Here is a 24,596-nt window from a genome sequence, read left to right as displayed (position 1 = left end):
CGTTTCTTCTCACTCGAGGAAATGTTTTCAAAAGTTTGTTTATTCATTTTTTTTTTTTATGTTCACATTGCAAATTGCTGCTTGGCATTCACTAATAATTATTATGCTACGGCTACTAGATGTTTGAACAAAGGGTAGGCGCGGTCTGCACATTAAGTTTGAAAGTGAGATTTGTTAGTAAAAACTAAAAAGTATGAATACTTTGGTGGAAATATGAAAAGATCTACCTTTCTTTTATTTAACTTTGGAATCTTCATTATTCAGTTAAAAAGCTGCATACTACTTTCCCTCCCCTCCCTCCCATGAAGTCACAATTTCTGTTAAGTCACTCCTTGATACCTCTCCCATTCCATTGGGGGATGACCTGCTTTTCGTTTGATCCAAGATTTTGGCGATATATCATTCGTAAAACGGGGCCTACCTTCCTTAACCTTTCTTTCAATATAGCCCTAGAAAGTGGGATCGAACCAGACTTTCGATACAGCGTATTGAGTACCATACGGTCAGTCAAATCAGTACCCAAAATGATCCCTATACAATTCCTCCAGAAAAAAAAACTAATATATTTTCCTCAACTTCTCAAAGCAACGATGTTTCAAAGCCATACTTGACCACTGCCAATACCTTGGCTTCCAATATTCTAATATCATCTTGAAGTCTTATCCTCCTCTTCTTCCAAACTTTTTTAAGCTGCAAAAAAAACATCCTGTGTCTTGGCTATTCTACTTTTTACATTTTCACTGCTTCCACCATCTTTACTAAAAACCCCACCCTGGTAAATGAAGCTATCCACCTGGCGAATTTTCTCGTTGTGTAACAAAAAAAAAAAAAAAAAAACATGCAAGACATTTGCATAAAGAATAAGAGGCGGGACGGGTTTTTGCTAATAAATTAGAATCATCTATATTTCAAGTAAATATTTCAAAAATATCGTCATTTTTGCGCGCTTGCAAAGCAAAATTTGACATTATCAACGACTCTGTGCTTGCATTAAAGTACTAAAGATATCAAATAAAGACATATTTTGTCCACTGAACCTATCCTAGTTTTTTTTATGCTTGAAAACCTTGATTTTATTAGGTTTTTCTTTTGGTGGTTAGAAATTTATGAGGTTTTTAGAGCTGTCTCAAAATAAAACTATCCCCTTAAATTTTTACAACGTTAACGTTGTTCCATGACGTTTTCATCCATAAAAATTCGAACATTAACAGTTTGTTCATTCCTTTAATTTTCCATAGTTCATTTTAAAAATGTATGTTAAGATCTTAAATACAAATTTGAAAATGTCTGATAACTATTTAATTCTTCTTTTTTTTCATCTCCAAAACCAGGATCTTTAAATAATTACCGAGGGAGTGCCCGCTTTCTACCACCTGATGTCCATCTCTGAATGCCATTTGTTCCACCACACTTTACACTCTTTAGACACGCCCAGCCACTTCGCAGCAAATATGACACACTCTGTATCATGTGTGGCAAACTTGAGCCAGGAATTGAGCGAGCCACCTGGTATTAAGATTGTTGAAATTAAGTGATATTTCGATAGAAGAATTTCTTCTTTATGACTGATTATTTTATCGTGAGTGTGCGGCACTACAGCGGAGCTAAAATTGAATTACAACAGGACTAATGTATGCAAACGCTTTAGCTACCCCTTGTCTCTAGAGTAAAGTTCCCCTTCTTATCGTTTTATTTTTTCTGCAAAAGCAATTAAGCGTTTGAACTATGACAAATATAACTTCATATAATTTTAAGCTTTCTTTAAAGTACAACTTCAAGCACCATAGTTAGCAGACAATTGATCTAGCCTGGCACATCATCTCCAAAAGTTTCACATCTATCCCTTGATACTGTATCATATTTATAACTATTGGTTTTCCAGGTCGTACTTTTATCCCTTTGCCATCATTTTGGTAAGTCGGAGATGATATAGGAGCTCTCTTGTTAGTCTGGGGAGCTGGTTGGGTACTCCTACTAATTTGAGGAGATGGTTGAATGGAATAGCTACTCCTAGGCAGTACAGGATATGCATTATATTGTGAATTATATGGCAATGGAACATATTTTGGTATGTAGTACCACCATGGAGGATGGGAATAACTGAATCTGTTTGGTATTAAATTCCGCTGGACGTTGTGAAACGATAGAATATCATAGCTCTGATAATTAGGCCGAGCCTTTTCCATATCTCTACCTTGGGTTTTATAATAAGATTTCCTTGTAAATTTCTCATTTTCTCTTGATGTTTCCCTTTTTGTTCTCCCTCCTCCTTCCCCTTCTCCAGTACTATTAGATGATTTTGGCCAAAATGGCATTTGGAGCTGTTGCTGTACGTGTGGCAATAAATATGGTATTCTATCAATGTCTTTCTGCTCGAGGTATAGTTCACCCTTTCGATAACCGTAAAGTAATGACTGCAAGATAGGGTCGAAAACCACAGGTTTCTTCCGGGGTGGTGCAGACGGTAGCACTACTGGGGCTGCAAAAGGAGTTAATTGTCCAGTGTAGGGATTTGGGTAAACCGACAGCCATTGTGGAAAAGCTTTATTTTCAGTAGGCTTCAAAGGGACTTTTCCTTTTGTAGTTGCTCGCTGCTTTTTGGGTGGAACTCTGAAATAAATAAAAGATGTTATACTGCATGCATGCTTACTAAATATCTGTTAAAAAGCTAAAGGAATTTAGACGTAATTACTATTTTGTTATATCGATCACTGAAAATCTTTATTGCTAGAAAAGAACAAGACGGGTCCTAAAGCACATTAAATAAAAAAAAAAAAACAAGTTTTTTTTACTGAAAGTAAGGAGCGACATTAAGACTTAAAACGAAGAGAAATTATTCCGTATATGAAAGGGGCTGTCCCCTCCTCAACGCCTCGCTTTTTATGCTAAAGTTTTTATTGATTTAAAAAATAGAGTTATGGGAAAGAGTCTTACTTTAGTGTAAAGAGCAAGGCGTTGAGAAGGGGATAGCCCCTTTCATATACGGAATAATTTCTGTTCATTTTAAATTTTAATGTCGCTCCTTACTTTCAGTTAAAAAAACTTGTTTTCTTATTTAATTTTTGAACGTTTTTAAATTAATGCAGGTTTCAATTTTGGCTCACCGCACATGAATAATTAAAACAAATTTGCATATTGGTTTTACTTTTATTTGGTTAAATGACTTCCTCGAAACTTGTTTAATTTTATTTACGAACGTTTTGATTAGTAATAAATATACATAATTTAAAAATTAACTTACGTAACGAACTTCTATATTCGAATATTTTTATGATGTATATTAGGGGGTTCGCCCCCTAGTCAATACCTCGCTCTTTACGCTAAAGTTCAAATTTTGTTCCAATTCTTTAAAAATGACTCCTTAATCACAAAGACCGTTAATTAGAATAAATATCTCTTATGAAAGTGGTAAAAAATCGTTAGCGTAAAGAGCAAAATATTGACATGGGGGCGAACCAAATCATACGCATAGTAATTTCTGGTCGTTTTAAGTTTTGATGTTGCTCCTTACTTTCAGTTGAAAAACTTGTTTTTTTTATTTAATTTCTGGCCGTTTTTTTAAATAATGCTGGGAAATCCGGCACCCTCTTCATAGCAATGTCCCTTCCCCCATGAAAACTTCCCCCATGGAAAGATCCTCCCACGTAACCGCGACCCACTCCCACCCCCACTACCAGAAAAAATCCCTCCTGAAAACGTCTGTATACTTCCCAATAACTAATACCATATGTAAACATTTGGCAACATTCATAGCTTTCAACACTTCCCCCCGGGGACTGTAGGGGATTAAGTCATCATCAAAGACATAACCATTATATTTTCGACCATGCTGAACACAATGGCTAACTTAAAATTTGATCGGGTGACTTTGGGAAAAAATAAGCATGGGAGGGGGCCTAGTTGCCCTCCATCTTTTTTGTCACTTAAAAAGGGCACTAGAACTTTTCATTTACGTTCAAATGAGCCCTCCCGCGATATTCTAGGACCACTGAGTCGATACGATCACCCCTGGGAAAAATAAATAAAATAAACACGCATCCGTGATCTTTCTTCTGGCAAAAAATACAAAATTCTACATTTTTGCAGATAGGATCTTGAAACTTCTACGCTTTCTTTTAGCTGAAACACCTCTTTTAGGTGGTGTTTCCCCCATTTGTCGAAAATCAGACAAATTGTCTCAGGCACATAACTTTTTATGGGTAGGACTAAACTTGATGAAACTTATATATTTGAAATCAGCATAGAAATCTGATTCTTTTGATGTAGCTATTGGTTTCAAAATTCCGTTTTTTTAGAGTTTCGGTTACTGTTGAGCCGGGTCGCTCCTTACTGTTCGTTACCACGAACTTTTTGATAGTAGTATATAGATAACCGGATTTGGCTCACGTGACTGAAAGGTGGCAAGTTTAGGCTGAAGATGGCAATTTTTTTAAGGACAAAATAGCAACTTTTGGCTGCTATTTCTAATTGAAAGGGAAATTCTCTCTAAAAAATTGGATCATTTCTTGAAAAAAAAACCTCCGAATGTCCATTTAAAATACAAAACCATTGCATTCTTTGGATGGCGTGCATTCAAAAGTTCGACTTTTAAATGACACACGTTTATTTATTTTAACGACATTTTAGCAGCCAGAAAAATGTGTTTTTAAGCTCTGATCCAAAAAAGAAGCAGAAGAGAACCAAACATTTGCCCGCATGAAGAAACTGTTTTGATTGAATGACGTTAAATCAGGTTGCTGAAAGGAAATTCCGCTTTCGAAGAACCGAGCTTAAGTGAGCTCTTGCCTAAGGAATTGTCAATTGTACTGCTAAACACCCATTATCAGAATACCTATTTAAATATAATTCTAACATATTCTTTTAGTTTTGTATATTCAGCAGAGAAGCTTCAAGCAGTAAGCTTTTATATACATTAAATAAAAATTTAACGACTGGAAAAATTCATTTTTTAACTTTGATCTCAGACAGAGGAGAACCATTTATTTACCAACAGGAAGAATTTTTTTTTCCTTGGGCAACGTGAAATCGATACTGAAAGGAAATTCGATTCTTATCAGAACTGACTTTTAGTGATTTCTTGTTTGAGGAACCCTGACTCATACTGCTCTTTTTCCACATGAGCGGATTCATCTTCATTTTCCATAACCTTTCTCATTGGGGTTGCCTTAATCTTCAGAAGGGCTGTACTCCTGTACTGCCAGATGTGGAAATCCTTTGAAAACTGGCAACAGGATTTCAGCTAAATGAGGCTAAATTGAGGATAGGAGTATAGTTCATGCCAAATTATGAAACTGCAATTTAGTCTTATTAATTCAGTTTCAGTACTCTTAGTTTATGGTCGCTGGAAATCCTTTTTGAATGGTTTCGTGACCTGACCACCTTTCTGGTGATCAAGTTTGGGGTGAACAAATTTAGGTGATCTTTAGTTGTATAACTATCATTTGTATTTACCGGTATAAACCCCTTACAAATCAGTTGGGTACCCGGCCAGCTTTTCTGGTACCGGCCGGGTTACCGATAAAACTACAAGTTGAAAAGAACCGAAGCTTGTAAGAACCAAACAATCTATATGAAAATGGTATATAGTGGTTGATCTCAGGGTGTCCTGAGTTTAAAAGGCTGGGGAATAAATGTAATATAATCTTGAAAAAAATAAATATATACGATCTGATCTTAACAAAAATGTTGCATACCGGCTTTTTGATTACCGAAGTCAGGACCCCCCCCCCCCCTCCCAATCCTCGAAGACCAAAAATACACATAATTAGGGAAGTGTTGCAATATGATAATCTTTAGGCAAAACACCTATTTCAAACTTTTATATTTCTCTTTGATATTTGTCATGAGATCCTCGGTCCTGCGCAGGGTGGATTTGGTGGTGATTCCTTGTGATGTCTGAATTGGGATTATAAGCAATGGGAATCCAATTATCCTCTAGTTACTTCGTGCACAAATTTAGACGTGAACATCTGAAGCAAAGAGGAGAGAAGTGTTTGATTTTCTAAGAGGGAAGGGGACTGGGAGTATAAAAAAACTAAATTTTTAGGCTAAAATCTTAGAAAATATAGGGAGTGAGTAAATTGAATCACTTTTAAACTGAGTCAGTCCTCCTTTTATCTCCCCTGTTTTTCTCCTCCTTTACAAGTAGGAATGGATGATTTTGACTGGACTTGTTTATCTACTTCTTCGAACTAAATGTGATAATCCAGAGGGCGTGATAAGAGAGGTCTTATGTCCGACCCCGTCATCAGATATCCTACGAAAAAAATGACATCGTCAGTCCCAAATTGAAAGGTCAGTTAAACACTTTTTCGAAAAACAGATCATAAAATAGAAAAGGTTCCTATTGTGTATCTTTACTTCCCGAACGTATTTCAAGGAGGAGATACAAGATATTGACCTTGGTTGAATTAAAATGACTCACTACCCTAATTCTAGCTCATAGACTGAATTATAGCGTCATCTTCGGTATTTCAAAAGACATTATGTGACATTTTTTGTCAAAGGGGTATTAATAACAAACCCTATTAGACGGCATAAAATCAAAGGATTTGTCGATTTTTTTTTTTTTTTTTTTTTTTTTTTTTTTTTTTTTTTTTTTTTTGGTTTCCAAGACAAATTAGAGTTCCTATTTTTCTCAAAATTATCTGTATATCCATTTCTAAAATTTAGAAACAGCTGGAATTTTTAGGTTTTGGTGTAAAATTTTTTTCATCTGATCTTCAAGCCCAGGTAAAAATTTAATCAAAACCTGTGTGTTAATAAAAACCATCAGTATCAACGCCAAACGTTCGTCAACCATCTTTAAAAAACCCATAATATACTTCCCAGTTTTTCGCTTTCATATAAAATTTATAATTTGTAACATACCACCTTTTGAATTTTCTTAACCAATGTTAGATATAGTCGTTTTACCCGATAATAAATTTCACCGATATTTTATATATATAGCAAGCCAAAATCTTAATTCTAGAACAGAAAACCGACAAAAACCTTACAAACGTTCCTTTCATTCACCAATAAAAAGAACAATGTGAATAAAAAAGGAACAGAAATTAATTTCAAAATTTGTCTTTCCAAAAAAGAAGTCTTTCAAAAAAAGTAAAGAGCTACATTAAGCCAAAGACGATTAGAAATAAAGTCAAATAATAATTCAAACTTAAAATGAATTGGAGTCACTATCAATGAATAACTAAGACCGAAGACGAACAGAAGTTGCAATAATAATCTAGTAAAACCTGAAATGAACAATAATAACCACAAGCAGAAGTAGGACTAAACCCCCCTAAGCCTTCTAAAGGTCAGAGAGTCATCTGAGCATTACTGAAAAAAAGAGTACATTTTCAGCGCTTTCTCTTTTCTAAAGGTAATAAATCAAAAACTGCTGAGAATCCCAGGAACGAATGTCATTATATGTTAACAGTTTATTTTCGTTAGTTCTTTTCAGTAATCTTGGTTATAGCAGAAATTTTCTTTCTTTTCTTGTTCTCGTTGCTGATGTTTTGAACAACAAAAAACACACTACTCAAAACAAAACTGTTTTCGATACTAAGCAAATGACACCCTTGTCCTTAGAAGGCGTTAGTCCTACTTCTGCCTGTGACTATTCCTGTTCGTTTTAGGTTTGACCTGATTATTCATTCCAATTTATGTTCTTTTCCAAGATTTGTTTTTCGTACGTTCGTCTCATTTATTCATTGGTTGTGATTTCTGTTCGTTTTGAGTCTGAATCATTGATTGATTCAGATTATCGTCTTTGGTTCAAATAGCTCTTTACTTTTCTTTGAAAAATTCTTTTTTGCATAAAATTGTTTTTCAATTCATTAATATTATAACACAAAAAGCGTTTCAGTAAAGTGCATTTTTTCTTTTTTTTTTACAGAGTGCAGATGACACTATGGACCTTAAGAAGCTCAAGGGGCATTAACTCTATTCCTATTTGCGGTTATATACGCTCGTTTTAAGTTCGACTTGACTATAAATTGTAAGTTCTTTCCGTTTTGGGTCTGATTTTTTTAATTTACTGTTTAGTTTGAACAATTATATTACTTTTATTTCTGCTTGTCTTTGGTTTAATATAGCTCCTTACTTTTTTTTTGAAAAATTTCTTTTTTGGAACATGTTTTTTTTCATTAATCCAGTGTAAGATCATGTGTGATTACATTGGCAAGTTAATACTATAAGATTAAGAGAAAGATTAGCATTGGTTAACCCTTTGCAACACTGCCAAAATGTCACATTGCTTTAAAAAACTCAATAATTTTGAAACAGTCGAAAAAATAGTTGAAATTTTTGTTTTCAAGGTACGAATAGACCCAAGATATTTCCATGTGGGAAATGTTTTGATACTGATTTTCTTTGTATTTTAAGCCTAATAAAGAGAAACACTCTCTTCTTATTCCTCTACAGTTCATGGTAAAAAAAACTTGTAAACATTTTTATGTTCCAGGAATCGTTATAAATATTTGTTAAGATCTCAAATTCAACCATGGGCAATGTTAGCATACCACGACTCTGCTGATCCAAACAAATTTACTTCCTTTTTCTAATTTCCCCCCCCCCCTCCACGAAACTAAATCCTGTGTATGTGACTGGTTATCAATATTATCATTGCTATGTTTTCTGTACTTACAAATTGGCAGTGACAGGTTTTTTATGTACTTCCTGTACAACTTGTTTGCTGGCGATTGTCTTTGTACGGGCTGGTGCTAAAGTTGCCCTTTTGAATGTGGTAGTTTCTGGATAAACAGTTGTTTGCTCTGGAGTATTCAGCTCAGTTGTGGGTATCATTTCACTTATATCAACATCCAGGGGCTTCAGAAAAGTTTTTAGGTCAAATGTTTTTCCAGAAGCGATAGAAGAGCAGCAGACGCTTCCTGTAGCGCATCTATACTTTTTCCCTGCAAATATTAGAAAGTTGTTGGATTAAGGGTGAGGATAATATGAGTAAAGGGAAGGTTAAGGAAAGTAATATTTGAGTCTATAGCCCATAATCTGTTTGACTGTAATGAGCATGGGTACTAAAAAACGCACCTGAAATTGTTAATGCATAAATTTTGATATTTAGTAAGAAGTTGGGAGAACTAGCTGGGGCTCAGTCTTTTTGTTTGTTTTTTTTTATTTGAAAAGAAGGCAGAAAGTAAATAATTCTTTTTGAGGGGAAGGGCAAGTTTTTCTTCTCTCATAAAACAGCAACTTTCATTCTGTTTCAAATTTATACTTTGGACTTAAAGCCAAATTAAGGGAACATGAGCAGATTTTTTTTTTTTTTGAGTATAGCCAAGTTTTCCTCATCCCCAGTGGCCTAATTATTTCTTTTTTATTTCCTCTCATGATCAATTCCGTTTTAGTCCCAGATAAACGATTAATGTATCTCTATACCACTATGTACGATAGTGAAAACTTAGAAACGATCCATATAATACCATAAAAGCAAAGATATACTAAATAAAACTGACCTGTTTCTTTGGATGCTTGAATTATGCAGGCTTATCTTAGTTTTGACGAGATTTTTTTGCAGAAACTAAATTTCAACTGGGGGGAGGCTGAAGTCTTGGGGGAGGGGGAAATGGGGTCTGGAGGGGGCACCCCCCCCCCCAGATCTATAGCAAATTACGCCCCTGTGTCTAACGCCAACAAGAAGCACGTGTATATTTCTTATTCAGAACTGATCGAATTGATGGCTTGACTCGGTTTCTTTTCTTTTTATCTAAACTGTATATATATATATATATATATATATATATATATATATATATATATATATATATATATATATATATATATATATATATATATATATATATATATATATATTTAAAAAGTTTACATTTAAAAAGTTTAAAATCAGAATTGCAGAAATATATTCCGAGAACCTGAAAACAAAAATTATTGGATTTTAGACCCATTTGAAGACGAATTCTTCAAAGTCGCTAATTTGTCAATAAAAGAAAAAGATGATATTAATCAAATTTTCAAGTGACACCACTTTGAAATCCCAGTTTAAAGTAATGGTAATTTTTTTTTTTTTTTTTTTTTGATACGCACAACGATGAATTTGGACTGATTTGGGCTAATTTGAGAACTCAAGTTTTTGTTGCCGTTCGCCGGTGCGCATAGTAATGATGACGTCATTTTAGATCAGCGGTTCCCAACCTCTTTCAGTTACTCTACCCATTTCCAAGTCCGTTTTTCAGTTTTTGCCCCCTCCCCTTCCATTGTTTTTTATATTTGGCATCATGGGTATAAATGGGTATTAAAAGGCTCATTACTTTTATTTTAGACGAAGAGACTGTATTTATACTTAAATCTGCCACAAATATACGCAAATATGGCTTTTGAAACGGGGAAATTTATGGCCTTGACTTTTCTTTAGAAAACATCTTCTTCTGAAAGTTTTTTTTTTAATTAATTTCTGGTCGTTTTTGATTGCCAAAGTTTCAAGTTTTTCAAAATTCCCTATTTCAAAATAGGGAATATAGACAGATAGAGAGAAAAAGAGAGACGGATAAAGAGAAAGAGAGAGACAGATGGAGAGAAACAGATAGAGAGAAATAAGCTTTCTTTTCGTGCTTTTCAATAAGAAATAAATGCCGGAATAAATGAAAGCTGCCTCAGATTTAAGATTGTGCCTAGTATCACTAGAACTTGATACAAAAAAAATGTGCCACAAACCAAGAATAAGGGTCACATTCAAAACAGATAATTGTCAAATATAACACCAATTAACAATTTATATTATTTTTGTATTGTTTAATTTTCTTTGTATTTGCGTATATTTTTGTCAGATTTAAATATAAATACACTCTCGTCGTATACAATAAAAGTAATGAACTTTTTAATACCCACTTATACCCATGATACCAAATATAAAAAAAAAAACAATGGAAGGCGAGGGGGGTAGAAACTGAAAACTGACTTGGAAATGGGTAGAGTAACTGAAAGATGTTGAGAACCGCTGAGCTAAAATGATGCTTTATCGTAATACGTCTTAAAAATAGGCAGTAATTTTAGATTTAGTCTCTGGAAATCGAAAATTGTAATGATGTTAAGAGAGCTATTGCTAAAAATTGCTAAAGTCTTTATAAAAGGTTTTTTTTTATATATGCTATTTTTTATTGTTTTTATTTTTCTGTATTAGTTAATAGATTTTTAAGTTTTTTCAATAGTTTCATTGTTTTCTGCAGTCCAGACCGTGGGTTATTTCTTTTGGTTAGTTATTGTTATGGATGAAGTTTTTTTTTAATGCTCCAGGAATCTAGAGCTTATAAGGACTGGAGAATATTAAAATTAAGTTTAAAGATAACTATAGAGGGTTCTAAAAGGAAATTTGAATACCGTTTTTATGCACCCGAAGAGGTCTGAGGATCCAAAAAAAATGTTCTTTCTTTCTAATGGATTATATCATACATATCCTTCGAATATTAATAATTCGCTAAAGGTTTACCACTTAAAATGCCAAGGCTTATATTCAAGTTTTGACTTCACTTGCCAGATTCTGAACCTTTCATAATTTCGAATAATTGAGCTTTCTGAAACTTGGTTAAACTAACATATTTCTGAAATGCTAAATGTTATTAGATGCAATTTGTATACTAGGAACAGTGAGGCATATCGCCAATGTGGCCTGATCCAAATATTCATTCAGGCATAGCTACTGAAGAGTTTGGCGTTTCATAAACATAATAACTTAGACAATATGTTTAGGCATTTATGTTTTATCAAACGTTTATTTTATCTAAAACATGACATTCCATTGAAAACTATAAGGAACTCGAAAAGAAAAGTAAGAAAGAATAGGTTTATATCCTGACTACGGTACGTATAGATTTTTGCCAGAAAAATTTCAAAAAAATACCTGATCCGCTGAAAGGTCATTTCTTACCTATGTCATTGCATCTCATAACTGGTGTGCATTCAAGGTCGCCAGGGCACTTGGTTGTAAAAGATGAATCAGTAAAGCTTATTGAAGTAGCAATCAAAATCGACAAAATAGACTTGAGTATCCATATCAACATCTGAAAAATAAGGTTATTACCATCTCAAGAAATTCAAGTCACTAGGTGAAGAACTAGCTTTTTTTGATGATCCTGTTTTTGATGACCCTATTCAGGCAAAAATTGTTTAGAACTTAAAATTTTCGTTTGAATATACCTTCTATCCATATTCTACTAACATTAGCTCGATACAATCGTACTTGTAAGGTTTTTCCCTGTGGGGAAAAGAACTACCAAACAAAACAAATAGACACGCATCAATTGACCATCCCTCTAAGAAAAAACGTGAAATTCTGATATTTTTCCCCCTTGGTTTGATATAAAAATCCTTCTTTCTTAGTCCTATGGTATTGGAACTTAAAATCCCCACAAGAGCGATCTCTTTCCTGATGATCAACAATTATTGGGTCGATGCGAATTTCAATGATCCTCAACGACAAAATTGACTGTCATTGCAGTTTATGCCTCTACCAACAAAGGGGGTGAACAAGAAAAGTATTCCTTCGACCAGTTATTGAACGACGTTTTTAGCCAAGTCCATCAACGTGATACCCTAGTAATGTACGCAGATTCCAACGTTAAGATTGTAGATTATCCCCACTATGCACCAACTTAGACTGGTGCATATGGACTTGGTGACCTGAGTGAAAATGGTGTGTGATTTGATTGACTTCTGCGCTACCCACTCGCTGTTTGTTGGAAGTTCCTGGCTTCCGCACAAGCAAATAGACTTTATAATGATGAATAAACGAAGAGAAAGATGTCAGGACATATAGGAATGCAGATTGCTTCTTGGATCAACAAGTTTTTACAGTCAAGTGCAAACTCAAGTTAAATACTCCGACAAAAACTTACAGTTCTGTTAAAAAAATTAATATTCAGAAGTTTTGCTAAAATTTGTTGCTGCAGAAGTATGCTATTGAACGGAAAAATGAACTTGCTGCGTTGGAACCTGCAAAATGCGATACTATGAGCATTGGCGGACTGTGGGAGTCAGGCCACAGTCTGTTAAAGGTATGCCTGAAAGAAGAAGAAAAAAGAGTGGATTAGTGACACTACCTGGCGACTTATGGAGAAGAAATCAGAAATTAAAGTACTCTGTGACAAATATTATCTAGTCATTTCTGTGACAATGAGATACTGATGCTTTGAAGGAACAATACAACGATGCCAATAAAGAAGTAACGAAGTGTGCGAGAGAGGATAATAGGGCTTGTATTCGAACACCTAGCAGATGAAGCTGAACGAGCCGATAGTCGTGGAGTCAGTAGGACCGTATATATGCTACTAAGGAAGATAGAAAGTCTCCAAACAAGCATTTTTACTTATGTCGAAGATGTAAATAGTCAGCTTCTGACTAATCAGTAAGGCGTTTCTAATCGTTAGAGGTAATAGTTTGCTAATGTTCCCAACCGACCATATATACACATATATACAGATTTTAATATATATAAATGCCCTATTCTCTCTGAGGAGTTTGACAATGCACTGAAGGCACTAATGAATGGAAAAGCAGCTGGTCATGACAGGATCCCGTCAGAGATACTTAGGTATGGCAGAGAAGTTATCAGAGAACCACTCTTCAAATTGTTTGCAAAGGTTTAGAATGCTGAGCCTCTTGCTTTAGATTGAAGGGAAGGTGTTATCGTCACATTTTCAAGAAAGGAAAAAAATCATTATGCTGCAACTGAAGACAATTACTTCTTTATTGTAGCACTTCAGACAACTAAAAGCATGGTTTTCTGTCAAGTAAATGCTGGGTTAAGAGATGAGCAGCATGGTTTTCCACTGAATCGATCGTGCTGTGACTTAACTTTGAGTCTTCTGGTGCTGCAAGAAGAATAAAATGAAAGTTAGGCACAGTTCATTTCTGTTTTGATTGACTTCCTGAAAGCGTTTTTCTCAGTATACCGTGGAGTAAAGTGGAGCATTTTTCCATTCCATAGAGCCCCGGAAAAATTTAGAGATGATTAAATCCCATTATGATGAGCAGCTATGTGCTGTCCTAACAGAAGCCAGATTGACCGAGTGATTTTCAGTTGAGCTTGGTGCAAGGCAAGGGTGTTTTCTGTCCCCTATATTGTTTATTATTATTATAGATTTAGTTCTCAGATCCTGCGACATTGATGGTGAAGTGCAGCCACAAATAACAGATGGAATCCAGCTTAGTAGATGGTGATACTAGAGGAGCATAACTCGCTTGGGACAAGGACGACTTCTCTACGAAGTTTGGTGTGGGATTCCTCCAGGTCTTCGGTAGAGCGACAGACAACGAAATGCGCTAGGCCGTTTTCTTGAAAAGGAAGCGAGAGTTTTACAGTCGTCCTTCGATGAGCTATAGAAACTGGCCCAAGATCGTCCGCTGTGAAAATTGGCCTTTGCTGCCTTATACGCCTCCAGATATGGGAGAAACTGAGCGAGAGTTTTACAGTCGTCCTTCGATGAGCTATAGAAACTGGCCCAAGATCGTCCGCTGTGAAAATTGGCCTTTGCTGCCTTATACGCCTCCAGATATGGGAGAAACTGAGTTTAAATAAGTAGCATAATACTTGTCAAATTTTCCCGATTCGGAATCAAACCGTTCATGATAACAAGTGATAAGCCATAACTTCATTGCCTTATTCAAGCCAAGTTGACTAGTAGAACTCACCCAGGTCTTCGGTAGAGCAACAGACAACGGAATACACTAGGCCTTTTTCTTGAAAAAGGAAGCCAGAGTCTTGCAGTCATCCTTCGATGAGCTATGGACACTGGCCAAAGATCATCCGCATTGGAAGTCGACTTTTGCTGTCTTATGCGCCTACAGGTTTGGGAGGAACTGAGTTTAAATAAGTGAGATAATGCTTATCAAATTTTCACATTTTGGAATCAAACCGTTCACAATAACAAGTGATAAACCCTGTCTTCATTGTTTTATTCAGGTTAAATTGACCATTCAGCATTGAGATGGGTAACCAATCAGTGTTCACCCAAATAAGGAAGTTCTGCCTCCTCCCCCAATGGTATCCATTGACTTGTCATCCGTACTGACGGCACTTGGCCAACTTCAACTGAAAAGGGCAAATGAAGAAGCGGCTTAACTAAACAGCAACCCCTGTCAGTAAAACCTGAAACACTAGAAACTCTGAAACTCCAGAGTATTTGGAAAACAATAGATACGTCAGAAGCGATTCTTTTTTATGTTATTACAAACGCATAAAATTTGCAATTTTGGCCCAATTAAGGTCAAAACGGTATCAAGCAAGAATTTTCGTAATCTGGAGGCAGTTTTCTGTCGAAAAATTATTAATATTACCCCGTAGTTTTAGGGGCCGCGCTTATTTATGATCATACGTAAATATATATTCTATACAATCAAGCGTCTTTTATACATCATTTACACAGTATTGAATAGGTGCGCACAGTTTATTACGCTGAAGGTCAGCGATATATTTTTTTGTAAGTTTTGTTTCACCAGAAAATTTGACAAGAACTTTTTTCGCGATTGGCTAGGACTCATAATATTTTTGATAAATATAATATAATCATAATATAATCTAAGTCTAGGAGTGTTCGACATTCCTATTTGATACCACGTTCTTCCGTAGCCCTTGTCATCTTCCTGTCGTCTTTCTAAATCATTCATGGCTTTTGACATCCGTCAATAAGTTCTAAGGCGAGACAGGAATTTGGGACAATTTTTGGAGGCACCCACCTTCCCAAAGTCTCAGGCAGGCGACCCAAAAATTTCAAAACTTTGTGAAAACCTGAAATTTGCTCAGAATACTGGACTGAGCTGGGGCATTGAATAGATACTATTTGAAAAGTGATTGGTGATGGTGGGCATCCGTGAACAAGTGGTAAATTGAAAGAGGAATTTGGAATAATATTTGGGAGCATCCACCCGCCCAGAGTCTCGGGCAAGGGAGTGACTCAAAAATTTGAAAAATTCAAGTTTCCTCAGAATGCAGGGCTGGGCTTAGGCAATGAATAGGTACTATTTGGAAGATGAAGATAATAGGATTTAATTTAATTTTAATTGGTTTAAACTTTATTACTAAAAAAAACACAATTTAATCATTTGACCAGTAGCCGTTCCAGAAGAAACAAAGCTCTGAGGATGAACGACTACAACAACCAACATCAATAAATTCAACTAAATAGCTCAATATATATACATATACATACATGTACACATACATACACATATAATAATATGTGTATGTATGTGTATATGTATGTATACATATGTATATATAGAGGAATTTGGAACCATATTTGAGAGCATCCACCCGCCCAGAGTCTCGGGCAAGAGAGTGACCCAAAAATTTGAAAAATTCAAGTTTCCTCAGAATATATATATATATATATATATATATATATATATATATATATATATATATATATATATATATATATATATATATATATATATATATATATATATATATATATATATATATATATATATATATATATATATATATATATATATATATATATATATATATATATAAACATATATATATATATATATATATATATATATATATATATATATATATATATATATATATATATATATATATATATATATATATATATATATATATATATATATATATATATATATATATATATATATATATATATATATATATATATATATATATATTTATATATATTCAAATAAATAAAAATAAACAAAGAATACACAAACTATGGTTCCTCATCCTCCCCTCCCAATAAATACTTCTTTAATCTTTTCTTAAATGGCTGTAGATGTTCAGCCACCTTAATACGCATCGGAAGCACATTCCAAACACTCGGTCCCAAATAGCAAATCGCTAGTCACGCCCGATTTCTCTACCTAGGCTCAATCACAAGGTTATCCACACTTCTAATACTATACTAAGGATTGTTGTGGATACCCGGCTGACTGACTGTATTTCAAACGATAGGCCATACGAAAAATGTGGTTCAATACCGCTCTTTAGGGCTATAATGAAAGAAAGGTTGAGGTGGCTAGGGCACGTTGTGCGGATGAAGGATGACAGATTGCCGAAAATTTTTCTTTTCGGCCAAGCGTTTAGGGCTGAACGGAAAGCAGGTCGTCCCCGTCTGGGGTGGGAGGATGTCATAAAAAAAGAATTAAAGGAAATGGGAACTTTCTGAGAGGGTGTAAAGAGGAAGGCTTTGAATAGATTGGGATGAAGGGGGAGCGTGTGCGGCTGTGTTGGCATCAGGCGGCTTGGTGCTGCGGTGAGTTGTTAGTAGTAGTAGTAGTAGTTCTCAATAGCCCAAATTGTGCATTAATACCACTTTTCCTTCCTTTCATATTTTTTTCTTGGAAAAAAAAATCCATCTTCGTGTGGAATAGGTGCTCGTCGAATCCTCACAAGAGAATCCTCACAATTCAGTAAGATTCACAACTCACAATTCACAATTCGTCGAATCCGTCGAAGCATGGGCGCTCCGAAAAGTGGATGAAGATTTGCTAGATGTTTTCCAGAGAAATTGCTTAAGGATTGTTCTGGGTACCCGGCTGACTGACCGTATTTCAAACAATAGGCTATACGAAAAATGTTGATTCAATACCGCTCTCTAGGGCTATAATGAAAGAAAGGTTGAGGTGACTAGGGTATGTTGTGCGGATGAAGGATGACAGATTGCCGAAGATTGTTCTTTTCGGCCAACCCTCTAGGGCTAAACGGAAAACAGGTCGTCCTCGTCTGGGGTGGGAAGACGTCATAAAGAAAGAGTTAAAGGAAATGGGAACTTCGCGGGAGGGCGTAAAAAGGGAGGCTTTGAATAGATTTGGATGGAGGAGGAGCATGCGTAGCTGTGTTGGCCTCAGGCGGCTTGGTGTTGTGGCGAGCTGTTAGAAGTAGCAGTAGTAGTAGTAATAGTAGTAGTAGTAGGAGCTTATAGTGCGAAGATGCTTTGGCTGATCTACGATAAAACCTTCACCCATTCCTCATTTTCTCCCCTGGGAATAAATTTAGATATACTTTACCCCACCGTCCTCCTTCCTTTCCCCAACAGTGCCTTCAAGTTTTAACTTCAAACCCAAAGTTGTTCTCAAGATACTGCAGATCTATGACCTGAATACACACAGTATCTTTTTGATTGACACCTCCCCTCCTCTAAGTCAAAATTTGAGATCCATTTATCAAAGCTCTAATACTCGTAAAAGTTTCAACTTAAGCCCCAAAGCCATTCCAGAGACAATGCAAATAATTTGAAATATCTGGTGCACAAGGAGTCTTTTAACTTAATCAGGTACCCGTTTTGTCTCCAGAATATACCTTTGGGAAAATCTAGGAGTCTTGGTCTAGCCCACAACCCATTATAGCTTCTAGCAGATCGAAAAACCACGACAAAACATGGTCACATTTTTCACTATAACCTAATTGTGAACACTCGGTGATTCAAATAATTTAATGTAATTGGCCTGAGCTTTGGGGGAGGGGGATGTTGAACCTGGAGCCACACTTATTAGACCAATCAACGTTTTTGAACGAAATGATTATCTCAACATTTTGATCAAACATTAGGGAGTCACGGAGGGTAAGAGTAGCAGAAAAGGCCTTGAGAAGGAAGTTAGTTGTCATTAAATCCCTTTCATCCCTTTCAAAAAGGACACAAGAACAACCAATTTCCATTTGAACTATTTTGAACAAAAAGCCTATCTTGAATGAGCGCCGCTCAAGTTTTCCTGAACACACTTCCATGGGAAGTGGCCGGGCGAAAAAAGTGTTTGGCCCTTTTCTGGGCCTTTGTCGGGCTATTTTTTTGGGATGAGAGGAATTAATTTTTTTCGATTGTTCCTTCTGCTTTGAGGTCCCTTATCCCGAGAACTCAAGGATATAAGCTTCGGGCCGATCAGGAAAAAATGTGTTTTTGGCCTTATTTCGGGTCTAATTATTTGGTAAGGGTGTGTGTACTGATTTTCTTTTTGAAAATTAGGCCCCTCTTTGCAAGAGAACGATCCATGAAAGTTTCGAGCCATTAACATCCCTAGCGTCAAACAGGCCCCTCTTTTCTACTGTAAAACATAATTGTCAATTTGAATTACTTACGGCCCCAGTCACAGGGTCTCTGAGAGTAATGCCATTTCTGGAAACATATTTATCGATCATTTTAACAATTTTGAATTCAATTTTCAATTCCGAGTGACAGAGTTTTTGTTTTGTTTTTATTTTATCGAACAAAAAATATTTCAATTGTTGTCATCAGTTCCTATACGAAACAGCAGTCATTTACATAAAATGCCTTTTTCCGTTTGTAATTTGACTTGTAACTCCCAACCAAAAGAAATAAAAGAAGAGTTCATATAATTCAACCACAGCAATGCTAGCCTAAAGCTGGTTTGACGGGTCTCACAAGTCCAGGCAAAGAACTTTTAGGGGAGGGTTTTTTTCAAATTGAACTAAAAGGTAGAGAAATTTTTTTTCTGAAGAATATATTAATATAAGTGAAAATGAGGGGCACAAAAAGCATTGAGTTTTACATAACATTAACACCAAATTTATCTAGGTTTTGAATGCATAAGCGAAATAAGTCGATGACTTGAGGAAAACAAGTAAAAAAGATCAAATTATGAAAAAGCGAATCGTTTTTTGCCCCTAATTTTCACTTATATTTATAGATTCTGGAAACAAATTTTTTTTTCAACTTTTAATTTTCCAATTAAAAAGAAAATATAATTTCTCATCCAAGATCACAACCTAAGTTAACACAGCCTCAGGAAGTACTCATACCGTTGTGCTATACTGATAAATGTGGGAAGTAACTGAACATTCGGAAGTGGTTGAAGAATAGTTCACAAATTAAAAGAAAATTGTGCAACAAATAAATAAATGGAAGATGTAACAAAAAGATCGGTGAGTTAATAAAAACGAACTGGAAATGATTTATTAAAAAAAATTAGAGGGAATAGTAAAAAACCTATAAGTTAATAAAGAAATTCCGAGAAATTCGAAGGAATTTAAGTTCTCATGGGTTTAGGGCCCCAACCCAGCCTGCGTGGTCCCTATGAATCAGTTTTTAAGTAAACTGCAAGCCTACCATATACAGATACAAATACTAGTGTTTATATTCTTCATAAAAATGAGCACTAGTCTAGTTGTCTTTTTCTAAAGCCAAATATTTAGTGATTGTCCTTTTCTGAAGAAAACATGCTAAACACACAAGCAGTACCATTAAATTCTTTATTTTATACTATTTTCAAATATCATGGCCCCTTTTCTGAAAATACAAATGGAGAGGGGGAGTATAATGTCATAAAATGACCATGATACTTGGAAAGTCTACCACAAAATTTAAAATTCTGGCTCAACTAACTTTCCTGAATGATTATATATAACTTAATTATAACAAAAATCTGGCTCTTTTTTACATTTCTATACATTTTGTCAATGTCAGCTGTTAATATTATCATCTAGAAAAAACAAGTTTTGTACATAACATGATATTATATCCAAACAATGAGAAAGGGGGGGTGAGGTTTTTACTCAAAGAATAATACATATATCATCTTATAATTACATATTTAAAAAGAAATTATAAAGAAAATAACTTTTATTATTATTTACGTGTTTTTATTATACATTTTCCTTCCTGACTTCAGCTAGCCTCTTCCCCGTATCATTTCAGTATGACTGTTGACTGAACAAGATTCAAACTCAAATAATGAAATTGAAAGTTGGTAAGGTGACTAACTGACTATTGTCGCTTGTCATTAAGCAAATGATAATCTTATGCTCATGACCTCATGAGAGAGAATGTTTTCTTAACTTACAATGCGAGTAAGCGAAGTGGGTATTTTCTCATCCTAATAACTGAGTGATTGGGTGATAAGATCAAATGACCGCGATGTGAAAGAATGTTGATACTCATGTCAGTGTAATTAAAATGGGAACAGCGGATTTTTTTCACGGGGGAAAAATAGATTACTCAGAAAATGTGGAACTTACTTATCATTCAAAAGCGTAGCATAATTGTAACATAAATCCAAAAACGTAACAAAAATGTAACGTTTATAGGACCTAAACGTAAAACGTAGCGTTTTATTTAAAATGTACCAAAAATGGTCCGAACGTAACCTCGGTGGCAACCCCGGTACCCAGAACAATCCTTAGGGAATTTCTCTGGAAAAGATCTAACAAATGTTCATCCGCTTTCCAGAGCACCCACGCTTCAAAGCTATATCTGACCACTGCTATCACTTTAGCTTCCTATATTCTGATCTTGGTTTGCAGACATATCTTCCTATTCTTCCAAACTTTGTTTTAACTGTGAAAACACACCCTGAGCCTTGGCTATTCTACTTTTAACATCTTTGCTGCTCCCACCGTCTTTAGTAATAATACTACCAAGGTAAGTAAAGCTGTCCACTTGATCGATCTTTTCGTTACCCAACGTCGCATTTTCATCTTCACTTATTCCTAGTCTTAGCGACTTAGTCTTCTTAACATTGATTTTCAAACCTATTCTTGCACCCTAAACACGCAAAACTTCAAAAAGTTCATTCATTTTCCTCACACTTTTATCTAGGATGCTTAAATCATAGGCATAATTTAAGTCCAGGAGAGTTTTTCCTCCCTAACTTATTCCGTAGTCTCCCATTGCCTTTCCTGTGCTTCTTAAGACAAAATACATCAAAATGATCCATATAAAGGGGGATAGAACACAACCCTGTTTAACTCCTGATTTAATACGAAACCAGCTGCTAACCTCATGTTCTACCTTAACCCCACCAGTAGGCTTTGAAATATCGTAGAATAGAAATCGAATGATTCTACTTTTTTATATTACAGTATATCTTACTCATGAGGAATTGTCGTGCTTTTTTTCATATGGGGACAAAAAAATAACCTTGATTTCAGAAGAAGTGGTTTTCCCCATATTTTGCCCTCTTGTGAAATTTTCTTACTTTTACATCAACAATATTATATCAACAATAAAAGTACATGGCTTAGCCTAACCCCCACCGTTGATGGATAAATAGACATAAATATTCACACTATTTCTCATACTATTTCGTTCATCTGAAAATAGCAAAGAAGAAAAGAGCCGCTCTGTTAAAAATACAGTTTAGAAAGAACTGTATAAATATTCATCAGGGGGGGGAGTAGTAAAGTGAAGCAGCCTACTCTTAGGAATGAGATGAGTAGGCTAAGTGCATATGATTGTCTTAAGGTATTTTTCAGAATTTCTGGTAACCGTTTCAAACAGTTCGTGGTAAAGAACTGTAAGTAAGGAGCGACCCGGCTCAATAATAACTGAAACTAAAAAAAAACTGGATTTTGATACCAATAGATACATCAAAAGAATCTGATTTTTATGCTGATTCCAAATATATAAGTTTGATTAAGTTAGTCTTACCCATCAAAGGTTACGAGCCTGAGAAAATTTGCCTGATTTTCAAAAAAGGTTAAAACATCCCTAAAAGCCATAGAGTCTTAATGAATATCCCACCATCAAATTCAGCGTATTAGAGAACCCTACTGTAGAGGTTTCAAGCTCCTATCTGGATAAATGGGGAATTTTGTATTTTTTGCCATAAGAAAGATGCGTGTTTATTTGTGTTTTTGTATTGTTCTTTTTTTTCCCAGGGGTGTTCGTATCGACCCAGTAGTCCTATAATATCGGAAGAGGGGTTACTAGAACGGAAATTAAAAGTTCTAGGGCCTTTTTAAGTGCTAAAAAAATGAAGGGCAACTAGACCCCCTCCCATGGCCCTTTTTATATCAAAACCGTCCGATCGAAATTTTGAGATAGTAATTATGTTCAGCATAGTTGAAAGGCCAAATAAATACACCTTTGGAGTTTTCATGACCACCCACAGTCCCTGGGGAAAGGGCTTTAAGTTACAAAATTTGTCCATTGTGGACGTGTAGTATTTGCTATTAGGAAGTATGCATAAATTTTATGGATGAGGGGGCAAATTTTCTACAGGTGGGATTTTCCACGAGGACAATTTGTCGCGGGGAGGGAAGTCTTCAGGGGGTGAATTTTTAAGGGGAAATTTTACTCTGGTGAAATTTGCCAGAATTCTTATATGAGATTCTTCTTATGTCTTGCTTTCTCTTTGTCGATTCAATTTTACGCGTGGAGATGTTAAATGTAAGTGCCCGGGGTAAATTTTCACCAGGATTGAATTGTCTAGAGCAGTGGTTCTTAAACTTATTTAGACACTGTACTCCTTTTTACCACAAAACATTTTAGGTACCCCTTCTCAGTCACCAATAGTCCTACTAAGTAAACTATAGATAAAATACAAATAAAATTACCAGTTCTAGAATTAAAGGGTTGTTTTAATTTGTTTTTGTTGGCTGTCCGTGTACCCCCTAAAAAAATTTGGATACTTATCGGTTTGTTGGAACACATGCGAGAAATGAAGCTTCTTTAATACTAATGAAATAAAACAAAAAGGATGAAAATATAGTAATTTAAAAACAAATTTGAGTTATATATTTTCTGAATAGGGGGGGGGGGTTAAAGCATAGCATATATTAGAATATGTAGCCTAACCTACCCTAGGTACCTTTTTTTGCCCCTTCAACCCCAAAAAACTAAAGTTTAAATCTTTTTCACGGAGATTTCAACACCTCACTAGTGTTGTCAGACCACTATACAATGCATACTAACCCGAATGAACACCGGGTAGTAAGCGCAGATGCTATACAAAAATCTCGTGTGTTGCAGCTAACCGATAAGTACCAAACTTTGTGTACCCCTAAGGGGTACGCGTACCACAATTTGAGTACCACTGGTCTAGAGAATAAATCGGCCAGGAGGAGGGATTTTTCCATGGAGGTGTAGCCAGATCCCCTAGCATTATTTAAAAAACGATCAGAAATTAAATAAAAAAACAAGTTTTTTCAACTGAAAGTAAGGAGCAAAATTAAAGCTTAAAACGAACAGAAACTAATAAGTATATAAGGGGGGTTGCGTCTCCACAACATACTACGATCTGCTGTAGAGTTTGAGCTATTTCCTAATTATGTGAAGACGACACCTGAAACACTATGTTCTTTTAATTTGAACAATAAGAAGCTTTTTGTTAAGGTACTAAAAAACTTTAGCGTAAAGAGTGACGTGTTGAGGAGGAGCAACCCCTCTTATAATTTTTGTTCCTTTTAAGTTTTAGTGTTGCTCCTTACTTTCAATTGAAAAGGCTTGTGTTTTTATTTAATTCTAACAAGGAGCAAGGTACCACTTTAAGAATCTTTTATAGGACTCAAAATAAAATTTGCGAGAGAAGTAATTAATATATTTGGCAAGATCAAAAGACGCACCCAGTTGTATCTTCACCACCTACTTTATTAAGTAATGGAGAAAAACTGATTTAACTCAAAACTTTTGAACAAAATCAAGAAATTTCTTTTATTTACCTTCCGTCACAAATATTTTTATTTATCCTTACTTGTGCTACACATATAGATGTTTTCACCTCTTAGTCAATGCTAACCATGAAACCAGTTCAAATACTGAAATGAAAATAAGTAAGTTTATTGTTACACAGCTAATGCGTCACGGAGTCTATCAGGTAATATCAATTATTCAGTTCTCCTTACAACAATCCATGATAACGCCTAAACTAGACTATTTTTA

General features: G+C 35.2%; 1 protein-coding gene across 2 annotated transcripts; it reads right to left on the bottom strand.

Annotated features, from left to right (window-relative positions):
- Nucleotides 1-1,724: 1,724 nt before the first annotated feature.
- Nucleotides 1,725-24,452, bottom strand: LOC148946520 (uncharacterized). 2 transcript variants are annotated; one of them, XM_089097031.1, is made up of 4 exons: nt 24,377-24,452; nt 11,885-12,017; nt 8,633-8,900; nt 1,725-2,610 (listed from the first exon to the last, which is right to left on the bottom strand). In XM_089097031.1, the coding sequence occupies exons 2-4, from the start codon at nt 12,015-12,017 to the stop codon at nt 1,788-1,790; spliced, it is 1,224 nt and encodes a 407-aa protein (XP_088953157.1). In that variant the 5' UTR covers nt 24,377-24,452; the 3' UTR covers nt 1,725-1,787. The 2 variants fall into 2 exon arrangements, with proteins under 2 accessions (XP_088953157.1, XP_088953158.1); XM_089097032.1 differs by having other exon boundaries at nt 24,409-24,431.
- Nucleotides 24,453-24,596: the final 144 nt, after the last annotated feature.

This window comes from Artemia sp. Qi Xiang Cuo, chromosome 11 (assembly GCF_049724085.1).
Source record: "Artemia sp. Qi Xiang Cuo chromosome 11, ASM4972408v1, whole genome shotgun sequence".
Classification (NCBI taxonomy): domain Eukaryota; kingdom Metazoa; phylum Arthropoda; class Branchiopoda; order Anostraca; family Artemiidae; genus Artemia; species Artemia sp. Qi Xiang Cuo.
This window is presented reverse-complemented; position numbering and strand designations above follow the sequence as displayed.

Bases quoted from the DNA above. Each gene is read 5' to 3' on its own strand.
- LOC148946520 (XM_089097031.1), bottom strand. From the start codon at position 12,017: ATGTTGATATGGATACTCAAGTCTATTTTGTCGATTTTGATTGCTACT. The intron at 8,901-11,884 runs GTAAGAAATGAC...TAATATTTGCAG, and splicing joins TATGAGATGCAATGACATAG to GGAAAAAGTATAGATGCGCT. The intron at 2,611-8,632 runs GTAAGTACAGAA...TATTTATTTCAG, and splicing joins AAACCTGTCACTGCCAATTT to AGTTCCACCCAAAAAGCAGC.